The sequence below is a fragment of the Lactuca virosa genome, chromosome 4 (genome assembly GCF_052849685.1).
Source record: "Lactuca virosa cultivar CGN04683 chromosome 4, Lactuca_virosa_CGN04683_v6, whole genome shotgun sequence".
NCBI classification, from domain to species: Eukaryota; Viridiplantae; Streptophyta; class Magnoliopsida; order Asterales; family Asteraceae; genus Lactuca; species Lactuca virosa.
Genome location: NC_136429.1, coordinates 236,021,738 through 236,040,568, shown reverse-complemented (window position 1 = coordinate 236,040,568; position 18,831 = coordinate 236,021,738). Strand labels below are relative to the sequence as shown.

Here is an 18,831-nt window from a genome sequence, read left to right as displayed (position 1 = left end):
ATAATAGAAAACCTTCATAAATGGTCTCTGGGTATTGAAATGACGAAAATGCCCCTCACTTAACGGTAGAAAGCTGACGGAGTTAGATGGAATGACTAAACATTAAAAGTTTTGAAACCACAGGGACGATCCGTGAGGTTTTGGTAAATTAGGGATCAAACTTCAGATTTTGTGAAACCACAGGGACCATTTTTGAAGTTTTGTCTAACTTTTTTTTTTCTATGTTATTGTCCTTTATTTGAAAAGTAAATTAATGTAAAAATAATGTAATTTTTGTTCTATATGTAATTGTTTGTGCTATATTTTTGTCAAATAAAAAGAAGTACTCTGTTTTCTAAATAAAAATAAACTACAAATACTACATGAAAGTTCGCATCGTGTATTAGCAGATGTACATTATCTCGCTGAAATGGATTTTCTTGAATTCTGAAAGACGACAACCGAAATATAAGGTCACCATTATTAACATTTGGAAGATGGTACTTGCAAGGGAAAAAGTTGGATGACTATGAAATTATTCATCTCTGCCTTAGTACCTTACTTCTATATCTATATATCAAATATCCCTCTTTTCTTTTTCTTTTTTCATACCTGATCACATAAACAGTCTGACTCGGTGTTTTTTTATTTGTCGTTCAAAACCTGCTAATTTCTTGATAAAAAACAGAAAAAGAAAAGATGTTGGAAGGAAAAGCACTGGTAGAAGATACAGACATGCCAATCAAGATGCAGATCCAAGCCATGGCTTATGCTTCTCAAGCTTTAGATCTCTTTGATGTTCTTGACTGCAAATCCATTGCTGCCCACATCAAAAAGGTGAAACTTTACAACTCAAAATCCGATCTTTCCATATCTATATCTCTATATGTGTATGTATTTATGTATATGTATTTATGTATATGCATCTGGGTTGTATGAATCTTGAAGAAAATACTAAAGTTTTTGTGGGTTTGATTATTTTTATGATTATAGAAATGGATTATTAATGGTGACAGGAGTTTGACAAAAGATATGGGAATGGATGGCAATGTGTAGTGGGATCAAATTTTGGATGTTTCTTCACTCACACCAAAGGAACTTTCATCTACTTTACACTCGAGACGCTCAGTTTCCTCATCTTCAAAGGAGCTTCTTCTCTCTCTTCATCATCCTAATCATCTTCACCTCCAGATCTTTTAAATTAGCGAAAACCCACAAGAAAGTAGGAAGTATATATGTTCATATATTGTGTAATAGCTAATGTTAGGGATATGCAGTTTAGTTGCCTTCTATAGGTTTTTGTAAAGCAGATTACTAGTGTATGAATTATGATGTATTTTGTTTTCTTTTATCCAGAATTAGAGATATGATCGAAATAGTTTACTAAGAAATAATGATAATAATAATGGCACGATAGTAACACTTTAAAAGGTCAAGAATATGTCGGTAAAACTTTTTCCTCATGAGCGGACATCTTCGTTAATGAACAACCTATTTCTTTCTTTCTTTCTTTCGTTCTTTGGCTTAAATCTATAATCGATAAGGTTTTGCCTTTTTTATGTAATTGTTGGTGAAGTATCCAATTTACATTAACAATTTTTATATTGTTTAACTAGGTCTCAGACTCATGTATTACATGAGTTTATTTAAAAAAAATTAAATATGAAATTTTAACAATTTGAGAAGTTTGAATTTATAAGAAAAATAATTTTTTTTTTGAATTATTAAAATTAATAAGGCTTTAATACATTGAATACATTATATATATAAACATTTTCTAATAAACACCTTACATGTATATTACCTTATATATTAAATGTGAAATTTTAATTTAATAAAATAAAAAATACAATAAAATAACAAGTGGAAAATAGAAAATTCAAAAATTTTAGAAATATCATGTGTCCAAATGAATGGGAAGATGACATGTGACAAAAATATTTTGATTTAGCAGGAGGATTTAATAGTTTTTATATTGTTTAATTTAAGAATAAATTATACCATTGGTCCCTATGGTTTGGAGTAATTAGAAGGGAAATCCATGGTTCTAAAAATCGCGCCATGGCGCGCCTCAAGGCGTGCCATGGTGCGAGACGTGGTGTAGCCGTTACGAAAACGTCCAAGGCGGGTTTGTTAAGCGTGACGCCCAAATAACGTGGCAAGGCGCACCTTATCGCAATATGTGGCAAGGCGCACCTTATCGCGATATGGCGCGAGTTTTTTTCAAGGCGCGAATATTTTTTGTTTTTTTTTTTTTGAATTTTTTTATCGGGTCTAAAATACTTGAGTTTTTGTTAACTTTTTATATTAAATACTAATATAACACTTCTAAAAACTTGATATACTTGATAAAAATCAATAATTATATGTTTTATCTCTTTTATTATATATAAAATAGTCACGCCTTGAAAAACGTCATGGCTCGCCAAGGCTTGTCATGTCTTAACTTTTACCTTGCCGTCAAGCCACGCCTCACATTATTTAGAACCTTGGGGAAATCTCCAATAAAGTCCTAATATTTTAGGCCAGTTTGGGGTTTAATTCCAAATTAATTTTTGTTTACAAAAAAGAACAGAATACCGGCTAAAACTTCGGAATAACCATCTGTAGCCGGTTTCGCAGATTTAGCCGGTATTCCTGCTTTTTTCATTAATTTGTCAAAAATATTGAGATTTTTTCGTTAATTCGGCTAAAACTTCGGAATAACCCTTCTATCAATATATTAAAAATGGTTTTCTTTTTCAATGAGTGTATTTTTTCATTTCTTTTTATACAATGTTATATATGTAGTTTTAAAGTCATGAAATTTAGAAAAAGTATCTATACAATGCAAAAAACTAACAAACTTCATAATTTTTCTCGTTAATACTCATTTTTTTTCTTCATTCTATTGGTTGTTTAAAACCTTAATCCATCTAATCTCTTTCTCCCTCTGTTTCTTTCTATCCATTGCAGAATTGGGAATGATGAGATAAAAGATACATACACACACCCCTCACATAGATCTTTGTATTTCTTTTTTATGTGTGCACACACGAATCAAAGTTTCTGATTTGGAACGTATGTGTGCGTGTGTGAAACGAGGGTATCAAAGTTCAAGCGAATCTGCGTTTTGTGGTCTAGCCAAGGCAAGACTAGCTGCTACCAAGATGTTGCTACTGTCCTTGGAAAAATGAGGTAAACGTTCAACATTAGCGTGTTAAAGTGCATGATCAACAAAAAATGAGTATTAACGAGAAAGGTTATCCCATAGATTTAAGTATACCCGATTAATATTATTACATATATTTTGTGGTGTATGTATCTGTTATCGTTGAGTACTCTATCTTCCTCAGAAGACAATAATTTTTTATGAAATTCATTTTGAAATCACTGAGCACTCTATCTTCCAATAAAGCTTTTCAGACGAATTTATGAAGTTTGTTAGTTTTTTTGCATTGTATAGATACTTTTTTCTAAATTTCATGACTTTAAAACCGAATATATAACGTTGTATAAAAAGAACTAAAAAATACACTCATTGAAAAACAAACCATTTTTAATATATTGATAAAAGGGTTATTCTGAAGGTTTAGCAGAATTAACGAAAAAATCCCAATATTTTGACGAATTAAAGAAAAAAAGTCGGAATACTGGCTAAATCTGTGAAACCGGTCACAGAGGGTTATTCCGAAATTTTAGCCGGTATTCTATCCTTTTTTGTAAAAAAATAATAATTTGGGATTAAACCGTAAACTGACTTAAAATTTTGGGACTTTATTGGAGATTTCCCTAATTAGAATGGTTGGTTTCTAACTCTCTTTTTTAATCCGGACCATTCATATGGGTTGTTTTTGTTTCTCTTTTGGTCTCTAACCGACTTAAAACGACCAATTAATGTTTATATATAATTTCAACTATTTTTTATTATTACTAACTTAAAAAAAGAATTTGTTTATTTAACGTCCCTAATTTTAAACCAAAATTTCCTTTTCAAACATACTAAAAACGCGGATCATTACCGATACACATGCAATATAGTCAAGCTTAGCCTTTTTCGGGATAAGAGGAACTACCTTAAAAAATTAAATCAATAACTGTAATCATAAATCTTAATACGTCCCCCAAAATACCACACATTGCAATACACATACAATGCATACAAACAAAAGCTTTCGGCTCTAGTACGATCCACCTGATCAACGACGATTAACGGTGGATATTCTAGGCTCTCAACTCTAATGTCGATCCATCGTCAACTCCTCAAACATACATGTCAACATATCATACAATCAAGCAATTAACATGTAAAAGACTATAGTAGATCACTTGCATAATCTACAATACATCTACATCTTATCATGTAAAGGATATATATCGTAACACGTAGTATAGAAAAATAGCTCACCTGAACTAAAAATTGAAAAATCAAAGCTACACACGATCAACGATGACTAACGAATCTAGTACCGATCCACCTGATCATAGAAACAAAGACTTTCGGCTCTAGTACCGATCTACCTGATCAATGACGACTAACAGATATGGTGCACTTCAAGTCATCAACGACGACTAGCAGCTTTAGTGGGCGTCTAGTCGTCAACAATGAGTGTTCTAGGCTTTCGGCTCTAGTGTCGATCTGTCACACCCCCGGACCAGAACGGCGGAAACGTCCGGAAGCGGGTGACGTCATTGTGTAGTATCATAACAAATGTATATAATTGAAGCATAGCAAATCCAAACATCATACATCAATATAACAAGCTTACATTGTTTTACATCGTGTTCATGTTCTCAAATTTTACACAAAAGGGACACCAGTAAGAAAATCCAAAATATAGCAAAATAATCTTGAGTCCGCGATCCACAACCTACTTATTGGTTTCCTGAGAATACAAGTCGTTTGAAAAGCGTCAACATAAAATATGTTGGTGAGTTCACAAGCATTTTTGTATAAAACTTTGATGATAGTTTAGAAATCCAGAAAATCCAATATTTTCTTATCAAATAGTTGTATGTCTTGTTTCAACTCGAGTATAGTTGCATGTGTGTCTTAGTTAGTCGTTTTCGAAAATCGTATATAATTGTTTCCTCCAGAAAATCCTATATTTTCTGATGTATAATATAGTAGCTTTGAAAGCCATAAAACTTGTATAGAAAAGTTTCGTTTGAACGAACCAAAACATAGTTGTTTGTAACCAAAAGTGAAATCTGTATAAATGCGTTTCTGATATATTCTAGTGAGTCGTTATAACCATACTAGTGTGACGGAGTGCCTGTTATGACGTTCTTCAGGCGTCGGTTTCGTTTAAGACATTTGTCACCCTAGACTGGCGGGTCTAGCTGTAGCGAACAACGAAGGTGCGGGGTGTCAACCCCGTATAGATCTATACACAAATTCTCGTTCCCCCTCCAGGAGACTCTGGTTATAACTCTTACATGACTTTAAGCGTACACTATTATATGGAAATATATGCACTGTGAAGATTTGTCTGACTAGAATACTAACAGTTTTCTGAGCAAATCGTTGAAATCCATTATTTACTAATAAATAATATTAGTTGTATTTGTAACTAGATAGTTCGTGTCGTTCATTTTGTTTGTCGAAATCAATCCACTTTGCATATTTATCAAATTGGCCCAATATAATATCGTAACCGGCAAACAACCGTTTTTCCTTTATAAAATACTAAGTGCGGCTCAATTTGTCGGAAAATGCCATGTTATGATTTGTATACAACTTTGACTTGTGTGGGTTTATGACAACAACTTTATGACACACAAATATTTCTGTCATAAAGGCTCTAATCGTACATTTTCTTGACATAAATATTTATATTAAATATTCATAAAATACTCCCTAACAGTTTGCAAGGAGTCATTTATAGGGCATAAAGTTCCAAACTTTGAAGATTCTAGAAATGTTGACCACTTATAAGGTCTATTTTAGCAACTTTTTATTTCTAGATATGGAGATATGGAATAAGGGGGTATATTGGACACACCCAAAAACCTTGAGAGGATCTTTTTGTATACAAAACATTCTTTTTGTGGTGATTTTTAAACATATTTATGATTTTCATGAAATCTGTGAAGTTTCACGTTCATGAAGATTGAAATAAAATAACAATATTTCAACTCACACACTAAACATACAAATACATGCAATTATCCAAGGATTTAGACAAGATTTGACTTGTATTCTCCCCCAAAAACAATAAAAACTTAGAAAAATGTGGGGTATGAAGCTCACCTTGGTTAGCTTGCTGGGTGACTTGAAGAGATGTGAAGAAGTTTCCAAGCTCCAAAACTTGGAAGGTTATTTAACTTTTAGAATATTCTAAAAATAATTTGATGTGTAAATATAATGAAATCTTAGGAATAATGTGGAGAATTATTATTCAAAGAGGATAAAATACTTACAAAAAAAGAAATCTGGAATATTTCTTGAAGGAGATGAGACTTGAAGCTTGAATAAGTGTAGAGCACCTTTAGGAGTTTTTTGGAAATGAAGAATGAGAAGTGGAACTTGGGGAGGAAGGTTCACGTTTCTAAAGGGGAGGATAAGGGGGGTGACTTGACATTTGCGTGGAGGACTGGTGGATAACCTTATTATCCAATGGGTAATATGGGTTTATCTAAGATTTGCATGGGAAAATGGAGGATTTGCATCACATCACAAAGTCAAACCTCCTTATCTACTTAGAATCCTTAAAAAAAATCTTGGGTTTTATTTTATATAGATATGTTTAAAATAATTAATTTTGGCATAAAATAGGGGTTTAAGGGGTCTAAGATATGAAAAATATGAGTTTGGTGTGATTTATGACGTCAAAATGCCTTAAAATGGTGAAAAAGTCGGAAGATGACAAAAATTCGGAATGGAGGGTTGTTCCTGCGAGGGTCCGAAGTGCTTAGGAGGAGTTCCGGAGCCATTCATCATATTCTGGAGTGTATTCTCGGATTCCGAAGTCATCTGCTTAATTCCGGAGCGAAGCCAGCAGTCCGGACCGAGGGCTCCGAAGTCGGCTGAAATTTCCGAAGCGAGGCCTAGCCTTTCGGATGAGATGCTTATTCCAGAGTCAACCTTCCGGGCTTGCGAGATTGTCCGAAGCAACATGGGCATTCCGGATCCATCAGAAGCTCCGAAATAGGGAGGGGTTCCGGACCAAGAGGGTTCCGGACGAGAGGTTCAGGACCAAGAGGGTTCCGGACGAGAGGTTCAGGACCAAGAGGGTCCTTTTGGGTTTTCTCCTCCGGTTTTGGGCTGTTTTCGACTAAGGAAGGTACATAGAGAGATTTGGGAGAGATTTCACATACTTGGAGAGATTTGGGAGAGATTTGACACACTTGGAGATATTTGGGAGAGATTTCACATACTTGGAGAGATTTGGGAGAGATTTCACACACTTGGACAGATTTGGGAGAGATTTCACATACTTGGAGAGATTTGGGAGAGATTTCACATATATGGAGAGATTTGGGAGAGATTTCACACACTTGGAGAGATTTGGGAGAGATTTCACATACTTGGAGAGATTTGGGAGAGATTTCACATACTTGGAGAGATTTGGGAGAGATTTCACATACTTGGAGAGACTTGGGAGAGAGAGATACAGTGGGAGAGATTGAGAGAGACTTTGTTGGGAGCCTTTATTAATGTTTTTCTTCGTAGTTCAAAGACCGTACACTTAGTTACATCCCATTTTTTGTGCTATACACCCCCGAAGAGAACTTAATAGTGTTTTATAGAGCTGTTACTTCCCTCAGTCAGATTAGGGTTTTAAATTTTGAACATTTGAAACTTTCAAGTGTTACTTTGCATTAAGATTTATAGTTATACATTAGTAAACATAAAGAAATTCCTAACATATAAAGACTAGTTGAGTTGACCATATTGACTTGACTTTGACTTCACCAGAAGCTTGCCGATTGTCACATCATCCCCCGCTTGAGGGAATTTCGTCCCGAAATTTTGCTTTGAAGTAGCCTTCAAGGGTTAGCGAATAGGTGAGGGTACTTCTGTATCATTTGATCTTCGTGCTCCCATGTGAATTCAGGCCCCCGCTTGGCGCTCCAACGAACCTTTACAATTGGGATGCGACTTTGCTTAGTACGCTTCACTTCTCTGTCTATGATTTCAACTGGTTCTTCCATGAACAAGAGATTCTCGTTTATCTCCATCTCTTCTAGCGGAATAACAAGGGTTTCATCCGATAAGCACTTTTTCAAATTCGATACATGAAACACGGGGTGTACATTGCTGAGTTCGGAGGGTAGTTGCAGCTTATATGCCACTGGACCAATTCGGGCAAGAATCTTGAATGGTCCGATGTATCACGGGATTAACTTTCTGATGGGTTTTTGAGCATTCTAACACTTCCTAAGTGTACATGCAACCCTAATAACCTTGAATCTATGTTTTCTCTATATACATGCAAATTTCTTTTTCAAGGTTATTTCCTAACTAGCATGGCATGGGGATTACATAAAACATAGAAACTAGTAGAAATACATACCTTGTTGTTGCTTGGATTCCTTCAAGACTTTGTGAGCCTAGCACCCCAAATGTTGTGCCTCAAATGCTTCACACAACACCACAAGACTTGGAATAACTTGAGAGAATACTTCTAGCACTCAAAATCGGTTATGCCCTCTCTAGTAACACTATGTCCACTAGCTCCACTTTTTGCTAGCTATAGGGTTCCTTTTATAGTGTTGTCACAATTAGGGTTTACACATGAATGCCCTTAATTGTCATGACTCTTGATTTCCCATGACCCATGGATTTGTAACTCCCATGGACCATCCATGGAGCTCCATTTGGTTACATCCATAACCCATAAACTATGAATCATTAATCCACCATAAAAGAATTGATGATTGTCATAATCAACCCTATATATTTAATTAGTCTCACTTTGATCACCAAATTAATCCTAGATTAATACTTGATCAATACTAATTAAATAATACTATTATTAATATATTAGAACTTATAATATATTAATAATCATAAGTGCCTTATTCTCTCATTTAGTCTATCCAAGTATTGCAATGCCATGCAACCCAAATGGACCATGCCGGGTCGGGTCAAGTACATACCAAATAAAGTTATGGACTTAGACACTATATCCAACAGTCTCCCACTTGGATAAGTCTAATAACTATATTTGCGAATATGACTTCAAAATCCGACTAGCAATCGTAGCTCTTTCAAAGTCTCTCGGAACTGAGATGATGATGATACGCCATTTAAGATAAGTGATCATATAATCCTCTGTTCTCATGATATCAGCCGGACAAACACATGGAACATGGTCTTACTTATTGTCCATCATTTGTTTCTCGATCTCTGATTTGTTTCGACATAGAACTAAATTGAACACATCAATTAGGTTCTGACCGGGCCCGGTACATAGGTCAAAACCAAATCATCGAGGGGCCCAGATATCGCTTCTATTTCTAGAAGGAACAGATAAACTTCGACTGATATGCTTGTACTAACTACTTGTTGAATTACTCACAAAGGCACGTTTTATGACATCGAGTTACCAATGCGTTTTCGTGCAATCAATGAATAACCAACTCATAGTCAACAACTCATATCTCTAGGTTTGAAGATTTGTATGATATTACCGTCTCACGATCACTCGAGATAAATTCCATGAAGTGATGCAAGTGAGCGTGGGTTGGATCCAATACTCAGCCCTTATGAGTACTCATGAATGTTGTAGCAACCATTGCATTGTCCAAAGCACTTTTAGACAAATCATACAAGCCAAATTCATGACAGTCTTAAATCAATACTTACTTCCAAAGTTTGACTGACTGTGGATGGTTTGAATAATAACATAATTATTCTGGAAGTAAAAACATGCAAAATTGAAACATAGTAAACAATCAACATAAGATAGTAACACCTTACTCATAAATAAATAACAACTTTTATTTATCATCAAATGTCAATTACATTTTACAAGTTTCAGGAATCTAATTATTGAAACTAATATCATCCTTCAGCCCAATGCGCCTCGCATGCTGTAAATGCTTAACCCTGCTCAGTCCCTTCGTGAGGGGATCTGCCGGGTTCTCATCTGATGATACCCTCTTAGCCACGAGGAGTCCTTCTTCTATTCGATGTCTTATGAAATGGTATTTTCTGTCAATGTGCCTAGATCTCCCGTGATCTCTTGGTTCCTTAGCCAAAGCAACCGCACTTTCGCTGTCACAGAAAATTTCCATTGGCTCTTTTATAGCTGGTACAACTCCAAGGTCTCCGATGAAGTTCTTTAGCCATATCGCCTCCTTAGCTGCTTCACTTGCTGCTATGTACTCTGATTCACAAGTAGAATCAGCTACTGTCTCCTGCTTGGAACTTTTCCAAGTAATTGCCCCTCCATTTAGGATAAAGACCCAGCCTGACTGAGAGCGGAAATTATCCCTATCAGTCTGAAAGCTAGCATCGCTATATCCTTCCACTCTCAAGTCATCACTGCCCCCGAGGGTAAGGACCCAATCCTTAGTCCTCCGCAGATACTTGAGAATGTTCTTTACCGCTGTCCAGTGTGCCTTGCCAGGGTTCCCTTGATATCTACTGACCATGCTCAAAGCAAAGGCCACATCAGGGCGAGTACAAGTCATAGCATACATGATCGAGCCCACAGCGGAAGCATATGGTATATGACTCATTTCAGCTATCTCAGCCTCTGTACTCGGACTCTGAGTCTTACTCAGCTTGGCATTACTCTGGATTGGTAATTCTCCTTTCTTGGAATCTTGCATACTGAACCTCTTCAGTACCTTATCCACATAAGTACTTTGACTAAGTCCAATTAGTCTCTTACTCCTATCTCTCAATATCCTTATCCCTAGGATATAGGCAGCTTCCCCAAGGTCCTTCATAGCGAAACACTTCCCAAGCCAGGACTTAACCTCCTGCAAGGTTGGGACGTCGTTTCCTATGAGAAGTATGTCATCCACATACAACACCAAGAAGCTAACTATGCTCCCACTAGCCCTGACATACACACAAGACTCATCCTCACTCCTAGAAAAGCCAAACTCTTTGACTTTCTCATCAAAGCAAAGATTCCATCTGCGAGATGCTTGTTTCAATCCATAAATGGATTTATCAAGCTTACACACTCTATTAGGGTATCTTGTATCGACAAAACCCTCTGGTTGAGCCATGTAAACATCCTCAGCCAACTTTCCATTAAGGAAAGCGGTTTTGACATCCATTTGCCATATTTCATAATCATGAAATGCAGCTATGGCTAACAATACTCTAATAGACTTAATTTTAGCTACTGGTGAGAAGGTCTCATCATAGTCAACTCCCGGAGTTTGAGTAAAGCCCTTCGCAACCAGTCGCGCTTTATAAGTGTGTACCTTCCCATCCATGTCGGTCTTCTTCTTGAAGATCCATTTGCACCCAACTGTCTTACGACCTGGTACATTGTTAACCAAGTTCCAAACTTGATTGTCATACATGGACTGAATCTCGCTGTCCATAGCCTCCTTCCATTTAGCAGACTCAGGGCCTGCCATGGCTTCCCTGTAATTATTAGGTTCATCCAAATCTATTAGTGTACTATCACTAATAAATGTATCACCTTCAGTGGTGATGTGATAACCATAATAAAAATCAGGTGTGTTCCTCACCCTAGTGGAACGTCTTGGAGGTACAGACTCATCTATCGGATCAACAGGAGTTTCCTCCTCAGGTTGGTCGATAGCATTTGAGGTTCCTTCACCACTTGACTCTTGAAGCTCTTCAAGGTCAATTTGCCTCCCACTGTCCCCTTGGCTTATGAATTCTCTCTCACGAAAGACTCCTCTTCTTGCTACAAAGACCACATTATCACTGGGTCTGTAGAAGAGGTAACCAAAGGATCTCTGTGGGTAGCCGATGAAAATACACCTCTCACTTCGAGGTTCAAGCTTATCATGAGTCTCACGCCTCACGAAAGCTTCACAACCCCAAATCTTGATGTGGTCCAAATTGGGAACTTTCCTAGTCCACATCTCGTGAGGTGTTTTGGCAACCTTTTTAGTAGGGACTAGATTAAGGATATGGGCGGCAGTCTCTAAGGCATACCCCCAGAAAGAGATTGGTAACGAAGCTCGACTCATCATGGAACGAACCATATCCAACAAGGTTCGATTGCGCCTCTCAGCTACACCATTCAACTGTGGTGTTCTGGGAGGTGTCAATTGTGAGACAATCTCACATTCCTTAAGATAGTCAAGGAACTCAATGCTAAGATACTCTCCTCCCCGATCGGATCGGAGCATCTTGATGTTCCTGCCCAATTGATTCTCCACTTCCCGCTTAAACTCTTTGAACTTTTCAAAGGTTTCTGACTTATGCTTGATTAAGTAAATATATCCATATCTACTGTAATCATCAGTAAAAGTCACATAATAGCGATTAGCATCCCTAGTAGCAACTCTGAAGGGCCCACACACATCCGTGTGTACAAGGTCCAACAAACCTTCACCCCTATCACAAGTACCTGTGAAGGGTGACTTTGTCATTTTTCCAAGTAAACAAGACTCGCAACTATCATCTGACTTTAGGTCAAATGATTCCAAGACTCCAGCCTTTTGGAGTTGGCCTATGCGCTTCTTGTTAACATGTCCAAGACGACAATGCCACAAGGATGCTTTATCCAAGCTATCTGAAGAATCAATATACAACACATTATTTCCTAGATTGTCTACAACATTCACGGCTTCATATACACCATCACAAGGTAATGCTTTAAAGTAAAATACATCATTGTAATAAACATTAATAGCACCATTTTTATTATCAAATGAAAATGTAAAACCTCGTTTGTACAAGCCATGACAAGAAATAATATTTCTCGCCATTTCGGGCGAGTAACAACACTTATTCAAATCTAACATTAACCCATTATTAAGCAATAAAGAATAAACTCCTATCTTGGTAACAGGTGATGCTTTCATGTTGCCCATGACTAAGTTTATCTTCCCGTGCTCCACTTGCTCACTTCTTCTTAGTGCCTGCAAATCAGTACAGATGTGAATACCACAACCTGTATCAAGCACCCAAGAATTAGCATTAGATGAGTTATTAGACAATATTGTGTAAATACCTGCATGGGTGGGTTTAACCTTCCCATCCTTTAGATCTTGCAGATATTTGGGGCAGCTTCGCTTGAAGTGTCCCTTATCCTGGCAATAGAAGCATTGTGCTTCCTTTGGGTTTGAAGAAGGAGTAATGGGACCTTTCTTTGTCCCACTTGAAGAGGAACCATCAAGAGTCTTACCCTTGGTACCCTTCGAAGGGTTTTTCCTTTTCTTACCCTTTCCCTGCCCAATAGCCAGAACAGGGGCTGTTGAAGGAGTAGAAGTAGCAACCGCTTTACCCTTAAGGCCATTTTCAGCTGTCCTTAAGAGTCCTTGAAGTTTGCTAAGTGTGACTTCCTCCTTGTTCATATGATAAGTCATACGAAACTGATCATAACTTGGAGGTAAGGAATGGAGAATGATGTCAATCGCCATTTCCTCAGGAAAGTCAACATTTAGCTTCAGCAACCGGTCAACGAACCTTTGCATCTTCTGCAAGTGACCGGTGATGGGTTCACCATCCTTCATCCTTGCGGTTATCATGGAGGAGATGATTTCATACCTCTCCTGACGCACGCTATGATGGTACCTTTCCATCAGATCCAGGTGCATCTCATAGGGGTAGAAATCTTCATAGGATTTTTGAAGTTCAGGAGTCATGGTGGCCATCATGATGCATGCTACTTTAGTAGCATCCTTTTCATGTGCAACAAACTCCGCAAACTCTTCAGGAGTAGCAGTGGCTTCATTCACAACCTTAAGCTCCCTATCGAGGACATATTCTTTGTCCTCGTAGCGGGTAATCATTCTGATGTTTCTGATCCACTCATTGAAATTGGATCCATCAAAGATGACCTTACCACACAAGTTCATAAGGGAAAAGGAGCCTGTTGGGTTTGAGCCAGAAGCATTGTTGGAAGACATCTGAAAGGAAAGAAAGACAAGTTTCATTAGATTAGGAATCCTTAATAATTCACCCAAATGAAATATTAAGGCTAGGATCCAACAAACTATTTATAGTTGGAAGAGGGATGCCGTAATCCATACTATAAAATATTTGAAGGTAGGTAAATGACGATTTACCAATTTCCACCATAAGAACGAAATATTTTATTATTAGGTTTTATTGGTTTTGAAACTCCTAGATCTTTTGAGATACATTGAACTTTTCAATGGCATGTTTGAATCTCGATTGTGCCCTCTCAAGTTTGTGACTGGGATGCCGAGGATCACAAACAAGGTGTGAATAACCATACAAACTGACTTGGTACCCTCAACAATATTACCTAATCGATGTGCCGGTTAACCACACACGCTCCACCGATCTATAATAAAGTCAAGTTACCCTTTACCACTCTTACTAGTCCATGTTAGTGTGCCGGTTAACCACACACGCTCCACTAACGACTTGGTAAGGTACAAAGTGTAATTTTATGGGCTAGCACCAATTTCACATTTTCCTAAAGTAACTAAGATTGGGAATTTATAATGTATAGTTACTTTATAATTCATTATACTTTTAACAAGTATTTAAAGTCGTATCCTACCCGTTCGGCTAACGACCCTCCACCGATCAAGGAAGCGGTGGGTGAGAGTGGACACCCATTAAGTCACCATTTTATAGGCAACAACCTTATACCCCCCTTATAGACCGGCTTCGTGAATGAGGCCTACTAACGGTAAGAATGACATATTCTTATACATATCTATATAATAAAATTATAATAATAGTATAAGTGTTGATTTTTAAACCTTTTTAAAAATCTAAGGTTTAATTTGGAATTAAAGTATTAAAGTATAAGACTTTTCAAATTCCAAAACTTGAGGGCAAGATTTGAAACTATTCCAAGTCTCTTCAATTTGTAACTTATGAGTTTTAATGGTTCATAAAAATGAAGACTCTTCATTTTAAGAAACCTCTTTAGTTCTTTAATCATAATTAAAAGAAGTGACTTTTGGTTATCCATAACTTGAGGACAAGTTATGGACACCATCATAGCCATTAAGATCATGAATTAAACACACATGGTGGTTACACATAATTCCTATGATCTTCTAAAAACTCATAAGAACACAAATTCATATTAAGCAATTTCAAGAAATCATATAACTATATACAATACTTGAAAATTGATAAAAGCCATGTAAAATGGGTTAACATAATCATTATCATTTTGAAAAACAGATTTTACAAGTCCAAAACAGATTGGGATAATGATCTTAATCCATTTCCAGCAACAAAACTCGAAAAAACTGCCCAGCACGCTCCTACTCGCCGAGTGCATTATTCTACTCGCCGAGTAGGATGAATTTGTTCATGGACTTGGCGAGTCCTCCCCATGGACTCGGCGAGTCTAGTCGTCAGAATGCAGAATTTTCGATTTTTAAGCAGTTTTGCATCAAGTATACAGAAAACAGTCCTAGGCTCTGATACCACTGATGGGTTTTTGAGCATTCTAACACTTCCTAAGTGTACATGCAACCCTAATAACCTTGAATCTATGTTTTCTCTATATACATGCAAATTTCTTTTTCAAGGTTATTTCCTAACTAGCATGGCATGGGGATTACATAAAACATAGAAACTAGTAGAAATACATACCTTGTTGTTGCTTGGATTCCTTCAAGACTTTGTGAGCCTAGCACCCCAAATGTTGTGCCTCAAATGCTTCACACAACACCACAAGACTTGGAATAACTTGAGAGAATACTTCTAGCACTCAAAATCGGTTATGCCCTCTCTAGTAACACTATGTCCACTAGCTCCACTTTTTGCTAGCTATAGGGTTCCTTTTATAGTGTTGTCACAATTAGGGTTTACACATGAATGCCCTTAATTGTCATGACTCTTGATTTCCCATGACCCATGGATTTGTAACTCCCATGGACCATCCATGGAGCTCCATTTGGTTACATCCATAACCCATAAACTATGAATCATTAATCCACCATAAAAGAATTGATGATTGTCATAATCAACCCTATATATTTAATTAGTCTCACTTTGATCACCAAATTAATCCTAGATTAATACTTGATCAATACTAATTAAATAATACTATTATTAATATATTAGAACTTATAATATATTAATAATCATAAGTGCCTTATTCTCTCATTTAGTCTATCCAAGTATTGCAATGCCATGCAACCCAAATGGACCATGCCGGGTCGGGTCAAGTACATACCAAATAAAGTTATGGACTTAGACACTATATCCAACACTTTCCTCGTTTCCCAAAGTATATCATCCCTTTCCAGGGAGAGACCTTTAGTAGCACGCGGTCTCCCACTTGGAACTCCAGTGGCTTTCACCTTTTGTCTGCATAGCTTTTTTGCCTATCCCGGGACCGTGGAGTCGTGACTTGATTTGGATGATTTTCTCGGTTGTTTCGTGGAGGATCTCTGGTCCTGTGAGGGTGCTATCCGGTAGTTGTCCTTTTTCTAGCTGGGTGTCACCAACCTCGGCCCAACAAAGGGGCGATTTGCACTTCTGACCATACAAGGCCTCGAAGGGGGCGACTCCTATGCTTGTGTGGTAACTATTGTTATATGAAAATTCAACTAGGGGAAAGTGGGTATCCCAGGCTTTGCCAAAATCTATTACACATGCTCGGAGCATGTCCTCTAGAGTCTAAATTGTTCGCTCGCTTTAGCCATCTGTCTGGGGGTGGTAGGCATTGCTCATATCTAGTCGGGTTCCTAATGCTTTCTGGAGAGACTGCCAAAAACAAGAGGTGAATCTACTATCCCGATCCCAGATAATAGATATAGGGACTCCATGCAGTCTCACCACCTCTTTCAGGTATATCTGTGTGAGCCTTTCTATTTTGTAAGTCTCCATTTTGTAAGTCTCCTTTGTTAGTCGGTCATCGATCACCCAGATAACATCCAGACCGTCTGCCGTCTTGGGTAATTTGGTTATAAAATCCATTGTTATCCTTTCCCATTTCCACTCGGGTATTTCGGGTTGCTGAAGTAGACCCGAGGGCTTCTGATATTCCAATTTAACTTTAGCACAAGTGAGGCACTTGCCTACGTAAGTGGCAATCTCCGCTTTCATATTCGGCCACCAATAATGTTGGTTGATATCCAGGTACATCTTGTCGGAACCCGGATGGATAGAGTACCTTGTTTTGTGAGCCTCATTCATTACCACGCCCCGAAATCCACCGAACCTCGGTGTCCAGATTCGGTCCATCAGATAATAGGCTCCGTCTTCTTTGACCGTCAAATTCTTTTCCATTCCGCGCAATGCCTCATTGGTGACGTTTTCCAGCTTCAAGGCTTCGTGCTGAGCCTCTTTGATTTGTGAGGATAGGTGGGAATTGATGGTCATTGTCAACGTCTTTACTCGGCGACCCGAGTACTCCTTTTGGCTTAAGGCATCGACTACCACATTTGGTTTGCCTGGATGGTACTTGATTTCGCACTCGTAGTTGTTTAGCGGTTCGACCCATCTTCTTTGCCTCATCTTTAATTCTTTTTGATTCAGGATGTGCTGGAGGCTCTTGTGGTCTGTGAAAATGGTGCACTTTGTACCATACAGGTAGTGCCTCCAAATCTTCAAGGAGAAGACCACCGCTCCCAGCTCGAGGTCGTGGGTGGTGTAGTTTACTTTGTGGGTCTTTAGTTTCCTTGACGCGTAAGCTATCGCTTTTCCTCGTTGCATAAGCACACAACCCAACCCTTGGTTAGAAGCATCGCAGTATACTACAAAGTCCTCAGTTCCTTATGGCAAGGACAACACTGGAGCAGTGCAGAGGGCTTGTTTCAGGGTTTGGAAAGCAGCTTCTTGTTTGTCGTCCCAACGAAAAGATACGCCCTTCTGGGTGAGAGTGGTGAGAGGCTTGGCAATCTTGGAAAAGTTTTGAATGAACCTTCGGTAATAACCAACAAGGCCCAAAAGGTGTCGGATTTCGATTGGGGTTCTTGGAGTTGCCCAGCCCTCAATAGCTTTGATCTTGGTAGGGTCCACATGTATTCCCTCTTCACTGACTACATGGCCCAAAAATTCCACTCTACGAATCCAGAACTCGCATTTGGAGAATTTTGCGTAAATCTTTTCTGCTCTCAATGTTTCCAAAGTCTGTCGTAAATGATGGCTGTGCTCTTCCTTGATCTTAGAATAAACAAGTATATCATCGATGAAAACAATTACGAAGTTTTCAAGGAACGGCTGACAGACTCGGTTCATCAGATCCATAAAGGCTGCTGGTGCGTTTGTGAGACCAAAAGGCATGAATACGAATTCGAAGAGAGCATAACGGGTTCGGAAAGTAGTATTTGGGATATCCTCCTCTCGGACTCTTAGTTGATGGTAACCGAATCTCAGATCTATCTTGGAAAAGTAACTGGCTCCTTGAAGCTGATCAAATAGATCATCGATTCGGGGAAGTGGGTATCGATTCTTGACAGTGAGCTTGTTTAATTCTTGGTAATCTATGCACATTCTGAAAGATCCGTGTTTCTTCTTGACAAACAGAACCGGAGCTCCCCAAGGTGAAAAGCTCGGACTGATGAATCCCTTGTCAAATCCTAGCAAATCCTTGGGAGGGATTCCTAGCAAATCCTCGGGAAATATGTCAGGAAAGTCACGTACTTCAGGAATATCGTTAAGGTTTTTCTCCTCCTTTGTTTTATCAACGAAATGAGCAAGAAAGGCGTGATTCTTTTTATGCAAGCACTTTTGTGCTTGGATGCAAGAAATGAGTCGGAGGTTTGAACCGGGTTTATCGCCATACACTATTAGGGTTTCGTTGTTGGGTAGGC

The 18,831-nt window shown here is 38.0% G+C and overlaps 1 protein-coding gene across 2 annotated transcripts; it reads left to right on the top strand.

Annotated features, from left to right (window-relative positions):
* The first annotated feature begins 351 nt into the window (after positions 1–351).
* On the top strand, positions 352–1,355 carry LOC145108088 (dynein light chain 1, cytoplasmic-like). Of its 2 annotated transcripts, XM_079045084.1 has the most exons (3): positions 352–452; positions 668–816; positions 996–1,355. In XM_079045084.1, the coding sequence occupies exons 2-3, from the start codon at positions 679–681 to the stop codon at positions 1,152–1,154; spliced, it is 297 nt and encodes a 98-aa protein (XP_078901210.1). In that variant the 5' UTR covers positions 352–452; positions 668–678; the 3' UTR covers positions 1,155–1,355. The 2 variants fall into 2 exon arrangements, with proteins under 2 accessions (XP_078901210.1, XP_078901209.1); XM_079045083.1 differs by lacking the exon at positions 352–452 and having other exon boundaries at positions 459–816.
* Positions 1,356–18,831: the final 17,476 nt, after the last annotated feature.

What these genes read in the sequence shown, in the direction of transcription:
- LOC145108088 (XM_079045084.1), top strand. Translation starts at nt 679, where the DNA reads ATGTTGGAAGGAAAAGCACTGGTAGAAGATACAGACATGCCAATCAAG. An exon ending in TTGCTGCCCACATCAAAAAG is followed by an intron (nt 817 to 995) that starts GTGAAACTTTAC and finishes TAATGGTGACAG; the next exon opens with GAGTTTGACAAAAGATATGG.